This window comes from Pochonia chlamydosporia, chromosome 1, assembly GCF_001653235.2.
Source record: "Pochonia chlamydosporia 170 chromosome 1, whole genome shotgun sequence".
NCBI lineage: Eukaryota > Fungi > Ascomycota > Sordariomycetes > Hypocreales > Clavicipitaceae > Pochonia > Pochonia chlamydosporia.
The window spans coordinates 2,869,836-2,890,869 of record NC_035790.1 but is presented as its reverse complement, the minus strand read 5'-3'; the positions used below and the strand labels follow the sequence as shown (position 1 = coordinate 2,890,869).

Below are 21,034 nucleotides of genomic sequence, written 5' to 3'. Positions count from 1 at the left end.
CCCAACGGTCATGGTCCTCACACTCCAATTTTGTCTGCTCAGGTGTCCAAATTGATGTGTTTGCCAGTCCTAGTCCCAGCTGCCAGCCAACCCGACCAGTGAGCCTGGCAACATCTTTGGAGGGTGCAGCAAGCCAGTACCCTGACTTGCCTCGCCTCCCCAGACAGCCAATCCACTTTTTGCAAGAACCAATCAGCACTTGCAGATGCAAAAGTTTGGTGGAGCATGCGATCCTCCCTGGTCTCCCCATTTGCGCCAAATACGTGCGTTTAGCAGGAGCCAAAGTGGTCCCAGTGGGCTGGCCAAGCAAGACCAGGAAAAAAGCATGCTGGCCAGTAAGAGGCAGAATCAAAGCCGGCGTCGGTGATCGAGAGAGAAAAAAAATTGAGAAAAAAAAAAAACCTTTCAGGTACATGTAACTTCTACGACACCACGCTAGGAGCAATTGTACCCACTGAGTGCCCCTACCCCCATCAAATTCAGACCTGCCCACTGGCTCCCGGCTGTGCCGCCCATAGCCTCCATGTCCATCCACGCACCAGAGCAGGTGGCTCAACTGGTCTTGTGTTGGGCCTGTCATGGTTCATGTCTGGTTCAGTCAAGTCGAGTCTGGTGCTCGACCCTGGCAGGGAGGAGTATTCCGTACGACCAGAAGACCAGATTGTCCTGGGGATGATCAGTGTCCGGAGTACCTCTCTCCCACCACTTCACCCTCCTCGTTCCATGTCTTCTGTACCCGTCTGGTGCCTGCACATCCTTCTTTGGTATCCCAGCCCAGGCAGGGCTCATTACAGAGCGCCCACACCTCACAACATTTGAACACACCACACACACCAGACCACTTCCCACCACCGTAACCAAGACTCGAGCATGGCATGAGCGAGTACCTCTGGTACCTTCCTTGGCTCTGGTGCTCACTCAGGCAGGACGGAGGACGGGTGGACGCACCACCATCCACCGTCCATCCATCCAAGTGCCACACCTCCCGCTTCAACACGCCCCATCCTTTCTTTCTTCTCTTCAACCTTTCTTCTTTCTTCTTATCCTCCTCATCCCCTTCCCTCACTTCCGCTTCGCTCCTCCACGACATACCGAATCCGCCGATTCTTCGACAACCTCGTCACGAACCCCGTCATTGTTCGTCGACCCTCGGATTCAGGTCTTTCGCGCGAGTTCTTCCTGCCGCCTCAGCTTGCTGCGTGGGCTGCTCTCGTGTACCCTACGACGTCTTGTAGTGGCCAGTTTGCTCTCGGCCGCCTCCAACAATTCGACAACGCCTCTGGGGTTCACAGTCGTACCTATTGGAAGCCTGTCTTGATTTGAGGTGAGTTTGGTTTTCCGAGGACCAACTTTTGGTCGCTGTTTGTCTTGTGGCTGCGCCGTATTTTGCCTTGTTGTTTGTCGAGCGGTTCAATGGACGTGGTCACATCTGGGAAAAAGCGACGAGCATGCAACCACCCCAACTCTGTTATTCAAAATGTATGGCATCAGTCAACGGAGTTGCAAGTTGACTCCGAGCCGCGCATCAGCCGCGCCCATGTGGCTGTATTTTGTCGACAATGGTTGCTGGCACATCTCGACGAAAGATCTTGGACTGGCCGCATTTGACACACTTTCCCGCCATTTTTTATACATTGATTGCGAAATGTCACGCTCGTGGGCCTTGAAACTTCCAACAAAGCTCAAACACTAACCCTATTTCAATAGGCTGCTTCTCCCTCTACTCCTCATTCTTCATCACTTTGCGTTCGTGTCTGATACTACTACGGTGGTCGGCACTGTTTGATTCTCTGCACAACTCGACTATTTCGGTTTCCTCGTCGTTTGATCTGAGTAACGTCAGCAAACATCATTTTCAACGCGAGTTTTCTTGACCATCCTTTTCATCATAAGCGTCTGGACTACATTGTCACATAACACGGCAATACAGAATAAGCATTAAATGGCTAGGCGGTCCTGAAAACAGAATTATCCGATTTTCTTCCTCTTTTCACGCAACGATTTTCCTCCGAACTCGTCGATTCAGTGGCGCCGGGACTTTTTTGTTTTCCGCAACGTCCCTGTCTTTACGAGCTCATCCTTCCGACCAAGGTCTCCGTTGATCTTAGTCGGATCCTCACCTCAACACCTTCATCATGCCGGGTGGCGTATGTGCCGTCCTCGATTACGAGGTCGACATGATGGCTGAATATGTTGCCGAAATGGCAGTGCGTGTCGTCAACTCTGAGGGCACAGTCACATCCGCCTTTCGAAAATTTGTTACACAAATTCTCACCTCAACTAGACTTCCGAGCACCACGATTCTTTTGGGCATGAATTACCTCGCCAAGCGCATCAATGCAATGAAGGGGCAGGGTCCCTACAAGGCATCGGAAGGCCAAGTGTGGCGATATTTGACCGTCTCGCTCCTTTTGGGCAGCAAATTTCTCGACGACAACACGTTCCAGAATCGGTCATGGTCTGAGGTCAGCGGTATCGCTGTGTCCGAGTTGAACTCTTTGGAGTTTGACTGGGTCCAAGCCATGGGCTGGCGGCTCTACGTCAACCTGGACCTGAGCAAGGACTACCAGGCTTGGTTGGAAAACTGGCGCGAGTGGCAGCAGATGAAGAAGCGACAGGCAGTCCAGGCAAACCGCGAGAGACTTGCCTCCCTGGTACCTGCAATCGATACGGAGTTGTCAAGATTCAGTAGCAACCGCCAATCACCGCACTCGCGCTATCTGCAAGAGCAGGTTGCTGAATACGAGCGCTACCAGAGCATGAAGTCCCAGCCGCAGACATACCGGTCTCGCGATGCTACCTGGGCTCACAACCCGTGGAATGCTCCCTTGACGCCGCCTGACTCTGGCTATGGCACTCCAGAGTACGTCATGTCTGCCACGTCCAGCAACGCTCGGTATAATGAGTGGTTTGCTCAGGCCACCGCCCAGTACAGCAACCGGTACCCTCAACCACCCGCTCACAACTCCTTCTACCAGCACCGTCAAACACCATACAACCCCCACTATTCCTATAATCATGGCGTATGGGACCACGGTGTCGGTGAATGCACCTGCCCCAACTGTGTCAGTCCCATGAAGCAGACTCCCTACTTCATGTCTCACGGATATGGCCAACAGGTTGTTGGCTAAACACGGAAGGAATTCTATTTTTCAGTTTTGATTTCCTGAGTCTTACCAAGGAGGCAAGACTTTTCATATTTCCCTCAGCACGAAAAGTACTCTTGAAGAGGGTGTTTAGATGTTCAAAGAAGTTGTTTGTAATGGCCACGAATTTTCTATACGTTTCTCAAGAACGACCTTTTTTTTTTCAGATACCCCGGCACGACAAAAAAAGACACAAAAAGGTTTCATGCGATTAGCTTGTGGTATATCATTCTTCGTTTTCATATTTTCATTTTCCCACCTTCAATTTTTTTTTGGATCGGATTGTGGTCGATTGGTCATCGAAACTCGAGCCATTTACGACGCGCCTTGGCAGCAAACAGTGACAGATTGGATGTTCGCTCTGGGGCCTCGACTTGGCATTTACTGGGTTCTTTCACCTTAACCAAAAGTCTATTCTCTGTTGGTACATGTTATTAATCGGCACATCGCGGCGTTTCGGGTTTTTGACAACATTACGGACTGGGGTTTTGATCCCCTATAGAAGTTACATTTTACACGGCCACCATCAGGTGTTTTTGCTGTTATGGTTGCGGTAGGATATGTTAACCTTCGCATGCGACCATGAGCTTGCAGCGACAAGTTGGTGCGACAAGACGATTCGTTGGTCGCTCTGTTCCCAACAATCAACTCACTACTAGTACCCTTTGCCGCGCGTGGACTATACCGAAGACTTTGGAAGTCCTCTCACGCAACAACTGGGGGATATCCGATAGTGATGCTGGTTGAGACAATAGTCGCTGCCAAGATCTTTTTCTCTTGTTCATTTTCATTTGTTTCTTTGACGACACTAAAGGCACACTTGTCTCAACAATTAGCCGACTTCCAACGTCGACAATGTCGAACTTGCGACTGCGCGCTGGTATTAAATTACGTTGCGCCCTCAGCGCCGGTGCTAGGCTCTTGGCCAGCCGATGGACGCTGCCATGATGCAGTATAGGGTCAAATAAAAGTTTGGGAATACTACATATTGCATTGTGCTCTTTCGACTTTCGAGGATTTGGGCTGGCAAGGGGCAAATCTGGGATCTTTTGTTCACGAGAAGGTTTATGCATTGCGTTTAGCGGGTAAAACGGGACTTTGGACAGGTTGTTTAGTCCATGTTATTACGCTTTTCTTGGGACCTTGTTATTGTCTTTTGCTTTTTTCTCTTCTTTACTCGCATTCTGCCTCGAAGCTTTATGAATAGCCGGCCACGGTCTTCTGGCTTGGGCGAATTGGCATAGCGCGGCTTCTGTGGCTGTCTTTGTTGCAAACGATATTAGACGTGTTCATTTTTTTCCTCATGGGATGGCATTTTAGTAGAAACGCACCTGGTTCTTTTTTCTTGCGGCAGACTAGGGGTTTTGTGCGTTCAGGTTTAATGACGACTTTGCTTGCTGTTAGGACATTTGCGAATGTATCCTCATCAGATCGATTTCGATTCATGATTCGAAGAGCGTTTTCCTGTTTTTCATATTGGAGGACGAGGCATTGTTACCCTGGTGCTTGGCTGGCTTGTGAAATACATCTCGTCATTCGCTTTGCGGGACATGAGCTGAGAGCTCATAAGGTTAAGGTTTTCTATCCTTTTTTTTTTTTTCGAGCATTACAAAAATGGTGGTTGGCACACAAACGTTGAGCGACAAGGCCCAGCAAACATCTATGGTATCATGACCATGGACTGGATAACTTGAGGGGGCGTCACGCGAGAGGACTGCACTTATAGGTACCATTAGTTGCCAACCTGATGAACAGCAATAAAAAATATTGAAATCGCTGCAATGATTGATTCCCAAGAGTTGTGCTTGTGCTAGTTGATGGAGTAGTGAGGATTGTGTGCTGGTATGGAGACTGTCGGCAGATTCTCGGAATTGGCAATCTCGCTTCGTGAATGCGTCGTTCAACCATGTTGGCGATGCCTGGTTTGAGAAGCATCCAAACTCACCATTCTCTGATGGAGTAAAGTTCTACTAAAATCTCAGACCAGCGTGGGGACCAACTTGTCAGAACAACTACCAATACATCGCTCAATGTCATTCATCGGTCCCTGAACCTTCTGCATGGTATCGTCCCTCGTGCCAGGCACGGACTTGAGCCCTTCCAGCCTACTCCCACCATCATGTCAAACCGCTTCGTATCAGGCGGAACAATTAACCCCACAGATTCGTCACCGGACGCAAAAGAAGCAGCGCCACGGGAGCAACTGGCCAAGAATGCGGAGTGGGAGGCCGTGCAGGCTGAGTTGGAGAATGATCGAAAGAGGAGAGAGGCGGAGAGGTTGAAGGCCGCGACGGGGGAGGAGAGGAGTTTATATGATGTTTTGCAGGCTAATAAAGGTATTTTTTGGGATCACCGCGTTACTAGCTTTGTTGGGTTTCATACTATTTCACCTCGACTTTGATATTGCCACTTTTTTGTCCGTTTTCTTTATTCTGTTTAGTGTTGTCTACTTTCATGCTGTTTGCTATTCCCTGTCCTCGCCGTCAGGCAATGTCATTTGTTTTCATTTACTATATTTTCCGTATTGCCGCTCTTGTACTGATTTGCCCGTAGCCGCAAAACAAGCTGCCTTTGAAGAGGCCAACAAGATACGCAACCAGTTCCGCGCACTGGACGACGATGAAGTTGAGTTTCTAGACGAAGTAGTCGCTGCGAAGAGAAAGGAGGAGGAGAGGGTGAGGAGAGAGACGGAAGATGGAGTGAAGTCATTTCGGGAAAGGCAAAGACGCACTAGTGGCGAGGGTGTCGTTGAAGAGGACAAAGAGGAAGATTGGGGCGTGGGGAGGAAGAGGAAGAGGAGGGATAGAGACAAGGAGAAGGGGGTGGTGAAGAAGAAGGTTGATGACAGGGTGCACACTGTTGAAATTGAGAAGAGTTCAGAGAAAGAAGAGCCTGCTGTCAAGGTACCAGAGAAGAAGAGCGCCCTGGTAGACTATGGCTCAGACAGCGATGAATAAATGCCATTGAAGCAAGGATAACGGTGGACAAGTGAGAGTATTCCAATTATATTGAGTAGATGATGCGATGTGACGTCTAGATTTGCCCGCCTTTCTACCTGATGGTTGCACAGTATACATATAATAGTACAAATTGCCCGCTGTTGAGCCCTCCCAAGAGCAACACTTAATCATCATCCAAGTTTCCGACATTAGGACCCTTGGGCTTGTTATCCCACGAGCTAGCCCCCCATCTCCACACACTCCTCAGGCTGCCCTTGATCCAACCCTCAACCTCCTCCTCCGGAACGACAATCCTGCGTGCCCGCTCTTCATCCTCGGGTTGAATCTCAAAACGCCTCATGCGCTCCACGATCCGGGAATCCACAACCATGGGGCTCGCCCAGATTCTTTCCTTTTTCGGCTCAGTGGCAGCCTTCTTGTCCTCGTCCTTGGGAGGCTCCTCCTCTTTCCATGTGCTCTTGGGCCAGTCCCGCTCCTCCTGCTCCAGCACGAGCTGCTGCTCGAATTGGCCGTCTGCCTCACGGTAGCCACGGGCGGCGGCGAAACAGACGGCGGCTACCTCGCGGCCAATATCGTCAGCAAGCTTGCGGCGGTTGAGGAAGCGGCCTAGCCGGACAAAGGTCTGGCTGAAGCCTAGGCGGTGGGGGAAAGCGATGGGTGTTGAGGGTGAGAATTCAGCGGGGATGTGTACGGGGAGAGAGGCGGATTCGTAGTCGGCGATGGTGTTGTGAGGGCGAGGCTGAGGCGGTCGAGATGGCTTCTTCTCCTCCTCCTTTGTCTCATTGGGTTTCTCATCGGGTTTCCCATCGGGTTTCTCATCACCAACTTCAGACTCATTCTTGGCGGTAACTGGCTCTGGGACGGGCGTGGGTTCCGGTGCTGGTTCCGGCTCTGGCAACGGCGGTGCATCCAGGGGGCCAAGCCAGCCTTCATGTAGCCCACGCATATATTCCTTCCAGGCATGACGGCCAATGACAATGTCGCCCTTGACGCCTTCATAATCCTGCAATCCCATCTTCTTCCTCATATCCTCGACGATGGAATCATCCGTTTTGGGGACTTCCTCGCCCGGCCGCTCATCCGCCATTCTCGACCGACGAATCTTTTCTGCCACTGCCGCCCGCACATCACCCTGCTGTCTTCCCTGGACAAACTCCCAGTCCAGCCCAGATGCCGACAGCACCGGCTTCACATACTCGATAAAGTGATCCTGAGCGACGCGCAGCCCATCCCCGGGCGGTGCCTCCAGATAGACGGTGAGCTTGCGAGGCAGAGCATTCGGAGAGCCAATGAGCTCACGGGACAAGGGCTCGACGGCGCGGCGCCATTTCGCAGTCGCACGCTTCTTCTCGCGCTTGTCGTAGATGATGGCTGTGGTGAAGGCGCCGGTGATGGCCCAGAAGATCATCCAATTCCGCGAGGGGAGCTTCTTGGGCAGAGCGGGAAGACCGAGCATTTTGAGGGCCGGGTTGCGAGGTTTCGGGGGCGGGCTGGGCGCAGCCGAGGCGGCGGGAGGTGCCTTTTCGGCATTTTGTGCTTTGTCCATTTCGACGGTCGCTATGTGTATTACCTCTTGAATGCCGCTGTAAAGGTAAAAGATTTGTGCCCTTGGCGGTTTTGACGCCGCGGCCGTGGTTGTAGAAAAGAGCTGTTGTCGTTTGGATGTGAGGCTGGAAAAAAATGGGTGCGATAAGGAAATTGGCGTTGCGATAAGGCCGGAATGGAAAAACTCCCAATTTAGCTACGGGAGCGGGTGGGATTTCGGGGTCCAGACCAGACACGACTCTGAATAGCCTAGCCGCACTAACTACACTACATGTTGTGTGCCGTACTTCCGGGCCACGATGGGAGTGAGCATGAACACGAGGTTAAATAGGCTAATACTGTAGTATAATAATACTACCAGACTTCCCAAGTTTGATGGATTCTGGCGACTTTTGCACGGTACCTGGTGACTGAGCTTGTGGATCTCCGATGCTTACAATGGCACGCCTCGCCATCCTCGCCTTGGTTCTATGCCTACTCACAATAGCCAGCACAACAGACATCCAAGCTGGCTCAATCGAATTCTTCTCCGACGATGACTGTACCAAGAGTCTTCTAACAAAGCCAAACAACATCCCTCGGGATCAATGCCTCCTCGCATCCCCTGATCAGCCAGGCAGGGCCTTTCTCGTCAAGGAGAAGCCCTACTGCGCTGATGGAACCCGGCCATCGCTTCTGCTCTACCAAGACTGTGGTTGCACGGATGGAGTTGCAAATTACATCCCGAATGCGCGGTACGGAGATTACGGAAACGGTTCTTGTACGCCTCTTCTCGGCGGGGACTTTGTCATGTTTGTCTTGGACTGTGGAGAGTTTAAACGCCCTATACGGTCGAGAATCGAGTTTTCAGCAACGTTTCCTTCGGACAGTACATCGACGAGGCAAGCTTGCAGCATGGGAAGTACTTCGGCTACAGCTACGGGGGGGAATACCGCTGCAGAGACGACCTCGGCCTCAGGATCCGGTGTTGGTGGTATGATTACGGGTATGACGGGGAATGTAGGGTCTTCTGGGGCGCAACAAACGACTGCGTCGACGACTACGTCTGGGGGCTCAAGTGGGAGCGGTTTTGAGGTGGGAGTTGCGGTTAGTTTGGTGTTTGCTGCTTTGGGATTGATTGTACTGTAGTAGACGGGACGAAGAGTTGTAAAACTAGGGTTTGTTGTAGTAAAGGACGGACTGCTGAACTGCTGTGTAGAATGTATTAGGAATTGGGAGACCAAAGCGTCACATCACACCGGGTATCTCCTATCATGGAGCATTACTGCAACATGGGTGTAAACCCGGCCGGGACAAAATATCTTGCCGTAGATTGTATGCTGAGCTGCCTCAATGGTGACTCGGGTACGGGGTACGTGGAGGAGTCCTTTTGTCCAATTTCTCGAACGCCTGCATCACGAACTGGTCCCTATGTGCATGCGTTCCCTGCAGCTAACCATGCAGTCCGCACGTGCGAGCCACGGTAGAATGCCCTACATTGGATGACAGCGGTAAGATGTCACCGTTGAGAAATATTGGAGTTCATCTCGGCCCATGGTCAGGTCAAAGCAGAAGCGGTTGCACCAGGGACGTGTTATCCCTGTCGGCTGTGTAAACTGGCAGGGAGAGTGTCGAAATGCCGACTTTATTACGGAGTATTTCATCACCAGGACCATCCCCCCGTATGGAGTACGACCCAATGGATTGTGAGAGTCTAAGACTGAAACCGTTGGACAAGGGTGGACTCTAGTCGGGTCTTTGAGGAGATATCGCAGCAGACGTGGTTGGAGCGGAATGGACCTGAGTTTAAATTGGCTGTCATGATAGACTGTGAAATGTCTTTTCGGCAAATGAAGGCGTTTGGAGCACTCCGTCTCCCATGGCCATTCGTATTGTGGAGGAAGTCGGTGTAGCAAAGCAAAGGCGGACAACACTATCATGCATGGATGGGCTGGGTTGATGCCCACTTTGGCAAACCGCGGCCCGCTTCCGTTGATACATGGCTACCTCTTGTGGTCTTCTGGGGTAATAAGAGAAACAGACGAGGCAGAAGAGGGCTGAGTTGGAATAGGGGGTCTGTCCATTTCAACTCATGACTTGACTCTTGGCGTAACCGGGTATTTGTCTGACTCTGATGTAGAATGGCCATGTCCGCCTGGTGCCGCCGGTCCCAGTTGAATGTGAGACAAAAACCACCAACGGCTGCTCCCCTGGATGACTGGCTCCAGCAGGCCAACCCTTGATGAATTGACCGACTCACTTGTAGGGGGAGCAGTCACCGGCGTGTCTGTCTGGTATGGCGAGAATGGCAGAATGGTTCAGTGTCGGGTGTTGATGGTCCAGTCCCTTCAATGTTTCTTTGATGTTCATGTCCCCACCAGAGACGACCCCTGGCCGTAGATGGGGGATGGGAGTGGCGTCGTTTGGCTCGTGCGATGCAAAGTTGCGGGTTCCGCTCCAAAGAGAGGCCTGGCTTCGCAGACCGCCCAATGTCGAAGGCGAGGAGGGTCAAGGACCAAGGCAAAGGCGAGGCCGGCCGCAAGATCGGTTCGAGTTTTCCGTATAGTAGCTTGTCATTGGCATGCAGATGAGATGGGGACCATGCAGAGCATGGAGCAGCGATAAGTCACCGACGGGTTCGGAAGATGGCATTCGGCGGACTGATGGATGGAGTTGATTCATTGGCATCTGCGTTTCCGCTCCATGGGTGGATGTAGGACTTGGAGGTTATGGTTCACGTGAGGCCACGAGTGGACATGATACGGAGGTTGTAAGGTGCAGATTATAGTTGAGGCATGAAATAAAAACGAGAGAATCCAAGATACGGTATTATACGAATATGTCGTATTACTGCCCGTGATGTCTGATGCAAGCTCTCGATGCGCAAACTCAATTCGAGTTGTCGTTGTGTTCCCACCAATTGATGGCCCCCATCCCCAAGTCCTATTCCAGTGCAGCCAGTGGCTGTCTGATACTTGATTCAACTTTCTGGCGCATCAGACCGCTGCAATTTGGTTCAGTGTGTCCATGTCCCAGTGCCACCGTCCACTGTCCGCTGTCCGGAACCCCTCAGTGCCCCCTTTGAGCCCACAAATCCAACCGCCATCCGCCATCCACATTCATCCACACCCAAGTCCACGTCCACCATCACACCAGACATCGCACCGTCTCAGATGCGCCCCTTCGTCCCCTTTACCCCTCGACAGCCAGGCTCGGTTCCAACTTTAACATTTGGTCCATCATCACCCACCAACACTGCGCTGCCGTGCTGCCATCAAGTCCACGTCGACTCCAATCCCGTCTAGACAGCTTGGTATCGTCGTGGCCATTGATTCCCCTCCTCCTCCCCTCCTCTTCTCTTCCAGCTCCCAGCTTCAACCATGGACCCCAACGGCAATCGCTTGCATCTCAACTTTGGCAACAATGACCGCCTCCCAGTAAACGACCGAGCATACCCCACGACACCATCGACATTCCCCCAGCCCGTCTTCCCACCGCCCAACGCACAGCAACCCCAAGGCGGCCTTCAGCCGCAACAACAGCAGTATGCTGGCGGATACGCTCCTCAGGGATACTTTGCCCAGCCTGGTGCCGCCTATCCTGCCGGTTATCCTGCCCAGGCCGTGAACAACGACTATGCTCATGCTCAGAATGGCTACTACCAGGCAAGGTCAAATACTCCCGGCACCAATGATCCCAATGTCGGCCTAGCCAACCAGTTCTCCCACCAGAATCTCGGTGGTGCCGCACGAGTTGCTCCTCGCGGTCCCTCTCCGTCGCAACGCCCACGAACTGCTGGTAGCCAACCCGGCGGCTACACCAACTATTCCAATGTCAATGCGCCGCCTATGCCTACGCAAAGTTCGTCTGCCGTGAACGAGTTTCAAGCTGCTCCCGAGAGGAACCCAGACCGCTATGGGACCAACGCCAACAGCAACCAGAAGAAGTGCTCACAGTTGGCTACCGACTTCTTCAAGGACAGCGTCAAGCGGGCTCGTGAGCGCAATCAAAGGTAGGTTGATATATACACCGTCCCCATGCTATGCTATCCGCGAGCACACCTCCTTGAAACTCTGCTGACAACCCTCTAACAGGCAAAGCGAGCTGGAGCAAAAGCTTCAAGACCCCTCACAGAGTGCCACTAGGAAAGAGCAGCTGTGGTCGACTGCTGGCCGCAAGGAGGGACAGTATCTGCGATTCCTGCGAACCAAGGATAAGCCTGAAAATTACAATACCGTCAAGATCATTGGCAAGGGTGCCTTTGGTGAAGTCAAGCTGGTGCAGAAGAAGGGAGACGGCAAGGTGTATGCCATGAAGTCCTTGATCAAGACGGAAATGTTCAAAAAGGACCAGCTCGCTCACGTGCGATCCGAGCGTGACATCCTGGCTGAGTCTGATAGCCCCTGGGTTGTCAAGCTCTACACCACATTCCAGGACGCGTACTTTTTGTACATGCTCATGGAGTTCTTGCCTGGTGGTGATCTGATGACTATGCTTATCAAGTATGAGATTTTCTCAGAAGACATCACTCGATTCTATATAGCCGAAATTGTTCTTGCTATCGAGGCAGTTCACAAACTTGGCTTCATTCATCGGTTAGTATTTACGTGACGTGCTTGCCTCGGTGTTTGTACCTGCTGCTAACCTTCTGATAGTGATATCAAGCCTGACAACATTCTGCTCGATCGGGGTGGTCACGTCAAGCTGACTGACTTTGGTCTTTCCACGGGCTTCCACCGATTACATGACAACAACTATTACCAGCAGCTTTTGCAAGGACGATCCAATCGTCCCCGTGACAGAAACTCTGTAGCCATTGACCAGATCAACCTTACCGTCAGCAATCGATCGCAAATCAACGACTGGAGACGGTCGCGAAGGCTCATGGCTTACTCGACTGTTGGCACACCCGATTACATCGCCCCCGAGATTTTCACAGGCCATGGATACTCATTCGACTGCGATTGGTGGTCATTGGGTACCATCATGTTCGAGTGTCTGGTTGGCTGGCCGCCGTTCTGCGCTGAAGATAGCCATGACACCTACCGTAAGATTGTCAACTGGAGGCAGACTCTGTACTTCCCAGATGACATCACACTGGGCGTGGAAGCCGAAAACTTGATCCGAAGGTTCGTCTGCTTCACTCTGATTGTTTCAAATCCCTTACTAATCTGTCCTGCAGCATGGTTTGCAACACTGAAAACCGTCTCGGACGCGGGGGTGCCCATGAAATCAAGAACCACGCCTTCTTCCGTGGTGTCGAATTCGACAGTCTTCGTCGTATCCGAGCGCCGTTTGAGCCTCGTCTGACATCCAACATTGACACCACATACTTCCCCACCGACGAGATTGACCAGACGGACAACGCTACCGTCCTCAAGGCGCAGGCATTGCAACAGGGCCGCCAGATTGAAGAATCGCCGGAAATGAGCCTGCCTTTCATCGGATACACCTTTAAGCGATTCGATAACAACTTTCGATAGGTGACGGAGGCTACTTGCATCTAAGCGCGCATTTTTAGGTTCTATACATACATGACAAAAGAACAGAAGGCCGAAAAGAGTGAGGTGACGGGACGGGACGGAACGGAACAGGAGAGCACATGGTTGTGGGACATACATGGCCTGGCTTTGAGAGTCGGCTTGTCTTGTTCAGTGGTCAGATATGCATGCATCATACAGAATCAATGAAGGGCATTTTATCATGTAATGGGGTGTTTTGTCAGGGACAAGACGTGCAGGAGCGATTTACATGGGGATCGAGGATGCGTGTTGTTGTGGCAGAGTCTGTGCATGAAGCTAGTTCAGCGTTGGACGGTTGAGATTTGAACGGCCTTGAAACACGGTTCTGAAGAGCATGAAGTCTATTTCACTGGGTATATATGTGCCCGTCTCGTCCGTTGTGTCCTTGATCCCATAAAATTACAATGTTTCCGAACTCCGACAGCCCGGTTTCTCTTTGACAGTCTACAGCTGCCACACACCATCTCGCAAAGTATCCGTGTTTGAACACTGTCCCCTTGCAATAACGCAACCAAATATAACTACCCTCACATCACAGTCATCTCCTCCCACCCAACCCCGGCGCAGCATTAAACCTCTCCTCCCGCTCCGTCATAAACATAACCTGTATCCAAAACTCCTTGGCATCCGGGTCCCAGAAGCAGAACCCCCTATCCTCCCGCTTATCCAGCTCCCTCGCGGGAATCTTGAACCCCACTGTCTCATACGGCTCCGCCGCCACGAGCAAATACTGAAAATTCTTATCCGGCTCCTCGACGCGCTGCGCAAACGCATTCATCACCTGCCACTTGGGCTTCATGTCGGGCGCCGCCTCCGGATACTGCAGCTGAAACAGCAGGCCCTGCTGCCTGGTGACGGGGTCGCGGATCTTTGTGATCTTGTAGCCCGGTCGCCCGATCTTCACGGCGTTGCGCTTCGCGCCGGCGAACGAGGCGGCCACGTTGGTGGGCAGGCCGGTCGCCGGGTCGATGTTTGCCTTGCCTTCCTTTTGTTCGCGGGCCGCGCGGCGGGCGAGATTTGTCTGGTGCTTTTTGCCCTGGGTGTGGGCGAGGTAGGAGCCGTCGTTTTGGTGGACCGTCAGGCAGAGGCGGCATTCGAAGGAGCCGACGTGGTTTTTGAAGAAGTAGGGGTCTTTGTCGAGGTCGATTGTTTCGAGGGCGAGCTTGCGCAGACGCTCGCGACGGTCGGCGTTGGTGGCGGAGTGGGAGGCTACGCCGCCGCCGCCGAATTTGGAGCCCGCGCGGTTTTGGTAGTCCATTTTGGGGGTTTGGGTTCGAAAGTTTCCAAGGCCAAAAGGTGAACTGCCCGGCTGGGGATCAGTGTCGTGATGTGTGATGTGGTGGTGGTCTTGGACGGATGTGGTGATGCAGTTGATGTTGATGGAGGTTTGAAAAATGAAGTGGATTACCTCCCCCGGCTTGGAAGTGGGGCCGATATGGGTTGGACCAATTGGATGTTACGCCCTCTGGCAGCCGCTCCGGTATAAGTCTCCTCCTCCTCGGTGGTATCTGAGGGGTATCTACTCCGTCTTTTACAAATCGATGGGCTTTAAATTCTTGTAGTTTATGTCGTACCTCATTGAAATCTGCGTCTGTTGTATTTAGGTGCTAATCGAATCGAACCGTCGCGTTGGCCATGTCTCCTGAGCAGGGACTTCAGGTGGCACTGGAACAAGCCAGAGCCAAATATATCCAGCAGAACCCCGAATCAAAGAAGCTGCATACCCAGGCATTGGAATTTCTCCCAGGAGGTAATACAAGAGCAGTATTGCATGCGGACCCATTCCCATTGTACATGAAGGCTGGGCACGGATACCAAGTCACCTCTGAAGATGACAAGATGTGAGTGTGCGACTATGGCCTTCAACCAGAGAGGCTCTTAACCAGCACCTCTCACAAACTCATACAAGGACGAATCGCATTCTGACAAGAAACAAGATATACCGACTTTACTGGGGAGTTCACCGCTGCCCTCTACGGCCACTCGTCCCCCCTCATCAAAGACACTATCATCAGTGTCGTTCACAACGTCGGTCTCAACCTCAGCGGCACCATATCCGCCGAGCAAGCTCTCGCCAGCGCCATATGTGCACGCTTCAACATTTCGAAATTGCGCTTCACAAACTCTGGCACCGAGGCTAATCTGCAAGCCCTCGCTGCTGCGAGGCACTTTACCAAGAAGCGCAAGGTTGTAGTCTTTGGCGGTGCATACCACGGCGGCGTCCTGGGTTTCGCCGGTGGCAAACCAGCCGCTAATAATGTTGACGTTGACGATTGGGTTGTTGCCAAGTACAACGACATTGAAAGTGCGACGAGGGCTATTCAGAGTGATGGCGTGGCAGCGGTTCTGATGGAAGGCATGCAAGGGGCTGGAGGTTGTATTGTCGGGACTCCCGACTTCTTGAAGGGTGTTGAAGAGGCTGCCAAGAAGGTATTTGATTCCATATATGCATGAATGGGTCGCTTTTGTTCATGAATACTCACCGCTACCCCTAGGCCGGCGTTCTCTTCATCCTAGATGAAGTCATGACATCCCGAATGTCTGCCCATGGTCTGTCGTCCATTCGAAGTATCACCCCGGACCTCAAGACGTTTGGCAAGTGGCTTGGCGGCGGCATCACGTTTGGCGCTTTTGGTGGCCGAGCAGATATCATGGCTGCGTACGACCCTTCCAGACCCGATGCTCTCCCTCATTCTGGCACTTTTAACAACAACACTCTTGCCATGCACACTGGATATACTGGTCTTACACAGATCTATACGCCATCTGTTGCCAATGAGTTTACTCAGCTAGGGAGTGAGTTTATAAGGCGCCTGAATGATGTGAGCAAGGGCACCATACTTTGCTTCACGGGACTGGGAACCGTCATGACGGCTCATTTTCCAGTGTATGGAGAAAAAGATATTCACGATGCGGCTGATGTCGAAGAGAGTGCCGAGTTGAAGGAGTTGTTCTGGTTGGAAATGCTGGAGAGTGGTTTTTGGTTAGCGAGGCGAGGGTTGATTGCTTTGATTTTGGATACACCAGAGAGTGAGTTGGATAGGTTTGTGGGTGTTGTCAGTGAGTTTGTCTCAAGGAATGCAGCCTTTCTGAAGCCGAGGGCAAGGTAGGTGTTTGCAATATCTGTTGGATTCGCGCAAGATATGAACTGAGTTGGCTCTTGAGCGGCGAACAAAGGCAAAAGATAATCAACAAACGCACAAGTACAACGTCAGTATGATGAGAATGGTACAGAGTGAGCGCTCAACACTTTACTTGCGAGCTTGTCAGCCACATGGTGAGAGTCTTTGCTGTTATACGCCGTGTATTATACTTGTATGAGCCCAGCCTTCATTTACTCACTCACTCCTTAATCGAGTCGATATGTAGCTCCTCACCGTGAGTGAATCGAAACGGAAAGTCCTAGATCATGCATCTTCCCCTGGATGAGTGGTAACCGAGATGGATGAGCTCATCCCTGGTGAGCAACGCTGCCACTACTTCATCACCGCGCACAAACGACTCCTCACCTTGATGATCAATGCGGCATCAACTCACCTACCCTGCTGGTATTACACGAAAGGGATGAAAAGTCATGCGGATATCTGGCTCCGCTCATCTCGGCGTCCCAATATCCCGACCAACCACTACTCACTTTGACAGTCGTGGCCAACGGCACACCCTGACCCTATATGTACAACGCTGGTATACTTTGTAATAGCAAGTTAATCTTGTTTCCCCCACGTATGCTAAATTTACCACCAAAGAAGGTCCTGGAATATGAGTAGTCCTGCGGATGAAAAAGAAAGACCTGGCCACATACCTTAATACAAATTCGACCTTGTCCGTGACAACCAACTGTCTGTTCGCCATTTGTGTCAAATTGAAGACACAGCCGTCGCTCAATGCGCCCAATTCGAGTAATTCCCGGTTGCAATAAAAGATATTTACCCCTGGGCAACTTTGACGCTCTTGAAAGACCGCTACGTTGACACCCGTTACATGGATCTCCCTCCCCCTGTGTAACCCCTTGGGGATTAAACATCATCGCAATTATTCAAATGTCTTGTATTTGTAGCAACAGGACCGATTTGAGGGCGCAGGTGGCGTTAAACACTTGGTGAAGCCTTCAATGGAACCTGAGCCAACTGCCTGGCTTGGCATTGTCTGCTGGTCCGCTTTTGGCCAGCAAACAGCACAACCGGAGCTAGGTCATAACACTAGCAAACTTCGAGAGGCACTCGCAGCCCCAAATCAAGAGCTATGGGTGTGCTGGTGCGAGATGGACGAACCAACAAGATCCTCAGCCTTGTGCCCAGGTTCTCATCGTGCCGACGCACTTCTGCGCTCATCGTGGATACCTGTACGCGGTAGTTGATGAAGCGTGTACGAAACTCCACCCCATGTGGTCCGGCTGGGCCCAAACTAACACGATGATGACTGGTGCTTGAATGAAAGACCGAAAGTAGTAGATGTAGATGGGCTGTAATAGCCCAAAGTAGCCCCCAAAATGAATCTGAATGTGTGCCTAATGGCCGGCGCGATGCGACCGCACGGAATCTTGTATTTTGGCCAGCCTTTCCGACACAAGGCTTGCTGACATGGCTGACCACCATGATTCGCCGGAACACAATGTCATCCTGACCAACCACCAACGAAAGACGACATCAAACTCCTGTGAAGCAAACAGTTGGTGGGCAGACCTCGATTGGTAACGCTTTTTGTTCCTTTCTTGAATCAAACGGCATGCTTCCCCTTTCTTCCGGCCTGTTAGCGCTGATGCCGCACTCGTCGTCCATGAGGGTTGACCTGGATACGAAGTACCAGAATGTTGGTGCACTTCATGGTACGTGCCGGCGTTTGGCCGTAAGAGTACTTCGTCCATTGCACTCACGTCAAATTTGAACCATTCCACTGGGTACTCGGCGGCCACGTCACACTTACTGCTCTGTGATTGTAAATTACTCTGCAGCCGTAAACCTTCGGATACGTGCCTTGCTCATGCATGAGTTCAGCAACTGCGTGGTTGATATCAATCACAGTATCAGGGACGCGACCCAACACTCAATAAACTCCAATCCAACCAGCCGAAATCCCGGCTGCGAGGTGCAAGGCCACACGCTCTGCCAAGGTCAGAACTCTTCACCGACCCAAAGTCCAGATGAATATGCTTGCATTCTGCCCCATATCTCAGTCATGCTATAGGGACCGCCCGGGATGAAACATTCATGCAGCGAATCAATCTCGGATCAGGATTTGGGTGTCGGAGACTCTAGCCTGTTGTAGACAGAATACAGATTCGAGAGTGAAAGTATGAAGCACACAGACCTTTGGCCCAACCACAGTTCTGGCGGGTGCGGCGGCGGCGGCGGCGGCGGTCGATTGTGGTGAGAGGATCGTGGACATCACCACCTCGACTTACATATCGCATGCCGTATTTCTTATCGTATCCGTCGCCGCCACATGTGGTACTTGTTTCTCATTTTATTCGCATAGTCCGAATACCATGGCGTTGTCGGACCCGGAGATTACCTTAACAGCGTCTCGCCCGTCGTGGCATGTTGCAGCCCACTGGGCACAAGGCGAGAACCTTCAAGACGACCTTGAAGAACCAGAACCGGACAAGCAGGTCAATTCTTAACCAAGGTCCAGAGGGCTCATAAGTTGCGATGATATGAATTCCAACAGGCTTCTGGGCATGTCTCTGCCTGATTGTCTTATCATGTTTCGTTGACGGTGTAAATATGATGTTCACTGCCCCAGCGGTGGGAAAATGCACATTTAAACCGAGCAGCCTGAACATTCAACAGCTTGAATGTTTTCTTCTTCATTTTCTTTCTCCCCTTTTCTCCCTCAGCGAATGGATGGCTTGTAAATGCAATAGGCTGTGGGGGAGGAGAGAATTGCACACACATTGGGATGTTCTGTTTTCTTGAGTGTTATTCGCTGGTCAAAACCGGTTCACCATGGCTCAACCCAGGTAAGGAGTATATTCCGACGTTGCATTTTCATCCAAGTGGTGCAACTTTCCTTCCAAAGTCGTGTTTGCAGGGCAAAAACAGACACTGCTCTCTCCCACCACATTCCAGCCAGTCCCGCCACCAACTTAGGTGCTAGCAACTATAGTAGCCTGTTGCGGTGAGGTTCAACCAGTCCCAACCACCGCTGTCGCTTCTCACAAAAGGCACCCTTGTCGTAAAATTCGGTTACTAAACTTGGCGAACGCGAGTTGGCCCAGCTAGTCGATCTTGGTCAACCGTCACGGCTGGACGATGGTAGCACGGACATTTTGGCGGTGGCAAATGAGAGCAATGTTGGGAGCTGAATTGACGATATCCGTGCGGAACAGACCATCATTGGTCCATGTACGGAGTACGCACCGCACAATTGACAACTGCGGTGTAGTCTTTGAATTAGTGACAATGGTTCTTCAAACTCACCAGACATTTTTCCTGAACGGGGCAACTCTATGATGCTACTTGCAACCTTTGATAAGACCAGTATCATCTCGGCATCAACTCGAAGTCGGGCTCCACCATTTTTGAAGCGTCACGAGGATAGCACACCCCTGACCACATTGCTCATAGCCTTGCAGGTAGCGCAGCCACTGGACCCCAAGCTGGCACCAGAGATGGGACGAGCAGCCAACATTATGTCTTGCAAGTTTCGCGTCAGAGGTGGAATGCTTGGTTCGATTTGCACGTTTCTGAAAGGCCACCGAGATTGTGTTGGCTAAAACCACCTGAGTTCGCACAAAATGAGCAATTTGTCATGATATGCCTTTCTGAAATAAGATGACCCGGAGCGACCTGGCTAACAACCACATCTGACAGGCATTGTCTGGATTTCTCAAAGTCTGTTTCAAGTAGTATTGGATGAATGGCCGGAATATTGCCAAGCCGTTCTTTTGCTTCGTCGAACGCGTGGCACAGTTTATATCTCTCAGCGTTCAATTTCTTTGAATGGCGAAGACGGGCCGTACGGGAAGTTGGCACGGATAGCTTGCTGGCAAGTGTACCGCGCACCCGAACCTCGAGCCTCGAGTCTGCCGTAGTCCTCGACGAAATCTAATATTCGGCCATTTGGGTCAACTGTGTATATGCGACCTTTTGCGCAGGGCGATAAGAACTTCTTCTCACGCAAAGCCTTGTTTTCTTGTGCAAGTTTGCCCCCCCCCTGGTTGTTGTCTCGGAAAGCCTTGCATTGATTGCCTGTAATCACTATAATTGGACTCGCAACACGCGACAATGTCTTTGCTGGCCGGGACCGCGTTTCCGGCGGATATCCGAGTTAGCGACATCTGAATGAAGCTCTCCAATGTCTCACATTCCAATACCACTAGAGTTTCTATTTATTCACATCCACCACTTGGACCCAGCTGAAACCCGAGACCTAAAGTGAAAGACTTGTTGAAAATATCGCAATGTTGAATGAAATGAGACTTGCCAACCTCCCTCTCTAGCTGAGGCGGTACTTTCCCCCTGACTGCAAAGTCAATAAGGTCGATGGCATAGGTCTAAACGCTAACCGAAACGAAAGCGGGGAAGTAGTGCTGATCCAGCGAAAATCGTTGTCGACCCTACCCTCTGCTCCCCGACACTAGGAGCTTTGCTGATATGAAAGATCTGCAAAACTCCGGATTTGCGAGATGTTGATTGTCAGAGGGAGTGGTCTCAAACCTGCTTTTTAAATCCCGAAAATATAATCTGCTATCCATGTCACAGTGCAATACCACTAGCAAGCAGGGTCGAAGCTGTTTGCTGTGAAACAATCACAGCCACGTCTGTTATGCCGCGTTCTTCGTCAATGACAAGCCCAACATGTCACAAAGGTGTCGTAGCACAGCAGTCCAGCAACACAACAGCAAAGTTGCCGCCCTCGGGAACGAATGTCTGTCGCCTCC

The 21,034-nt window shown here is 51.6% G+C and overlaps 8 protein-coding genes across 8 annotated transcripts; 5 read left to right on the top strand and 3 right to left on the bottom strand.

Moving 5' to 3' along the window:
- Positions 1–2,135: 2,135 nt before the first annotated feature.
- On the top strand, positions 2,136–3,131 carry VFPPC_00728 (cyclin-like protein (Clg1); the record flags this gene model as incomplete). Its single annotated transcript, XM_018280693.1, has 1 exon — positions 2,136–3,131. One exon carries the CDS (start codon positions 2,136–2,138, stop codon positions 3,129–3,131), a length of 996 nt encoding a protein of 331 aa, XP_018148956.1.
- A 2,134-nt stretch (positions 3,132–5,265) lies between these two features.
- Positions 5,266–6,103, top strand: VFPPC_00727 (NEFA-interacting nuclear protein NIP30; the record flags this gene model as incomplete). Its single annotated transcript, XM_018280692.1, has 2 exons — positions 5,266–5,482; positions 5,700–6,103. The coding sequence occupies 2 exons, from the start codon at positions 5,266–5,268 to the stop codon at positions 6,101–6,103; spliced, it is 621 nt and encodes a 206-aa protein (XP_018148955.1).
- Positions 6,104–6,269: 166 nt separating this feature from the next.
- On the bottom strand, positions 6,270–7,652 carry VFPPC_00726 (mitochondrial import inner membrane translocase subunit tim-54; the record flags this gene model as incomplete). The annotated part of the gene is made up of 1 exon (XM_018280691.1): positions 6,270–7,652. One exon carries the CDS (start codon positions 7,650–7,652, stop codon positions 6,270–6,272), a length of 1,383 nt encoding a protein of 460 aa, XP_018148954.1.
- Positions 7,653–8,089: 437 nt separating this feature from the next.
- VFPPC_00725 (hypothetical protein) lies at positions 8,090–8,779 on the top strand (the record flags this gene model as incomplete). The annotated part of the gene is made up of 1 exon (XM_018280690.2): positions 8,090–8,779. One exon carries the CDS (start codon positions 8,090–8,092, stop codon positions 8,777–8,779), a length of 690 nt encoding a protein of 229 aa, XP_018148953.2.
- Positions 8,780–9,123: 344 nt separating this feature from the next.
- Positions 9,124–9,570, bottom strand: VFPPC_15206 (hypothetical protein; the record flags this gene model as incomplete). The annotated part of the gene is made up of 1 exon (XM_018292959.1): positions 9,124–9,570. The coding sequence occupies one exon, from the start codon at positions 9,568–9,570 to the stop codon at positions 9,124–9,126; it is 447 nt and encodes a 148-aa protein (XP_018148952.1).
- Positions 9,571–11,010: 1,440 nt separating this feature from the next.
- VFPPC_12877 (serine/threonine-protein kinase cot-1) lies at positions 11,011–13,113 on the top strand (the record flags this gene model as incomplete). Its single annotated transcript, XM_018290654.1, has 4 exons — positions 11,011–11,642; positions 11,725–12,225; positions 12,286–12,759; positions 12,813–13,113. The coding sequence occupies 4 exons, from the start codon at positions 11,011–11,013 to the stop codon at positions 13,111–13,113; spliced, it is 1,908 nt and encodes a 635-aa protein (XP_018148951.1).
- A 577-nt stretch (positions 13,114–13,690) lies between these two features.
- Positions 13,691–14,410, bottom strand: VFPPC_12876 (hypothetical protein; the record flags this gene model as incomplete). The annotated part of the gene is made up of 1 exon (XM_018290653.1): positions 13,691–14,410. The coding sequence occupies one exon, from the start codon at positions 14,408–14,410 to the stop codon at positions 13,691–13,693; it is 720 nt and encodes a 239-aa protein (XP_018148950.1).
- A 377-nt stretch (positions 14,411–14,787) lies between these two features.
- On the top strand, positions 14,788–16,262 carry VFPPC_00724 (glutamate-1-semialdehyde 2,1-aminomutase; the record flags this gene model as incomplete). The annotated part of the gene is made up of 3 exons (XM_018280689.1): positions 14,788–14,993; positions 15,090–15,582; positions 15,648–16,262. The coding sequence occupies 3 exons, from the start codon at positions 14,788–14,790 to the stop codon at positions 16,260–16,262; spliced, it is 1,314 nt and encodes a 437-aa protein (XP_018148949.1).
- Between the last annotated feature and the right edge of the window lie 4,772 nt (positions 16,263–21,034).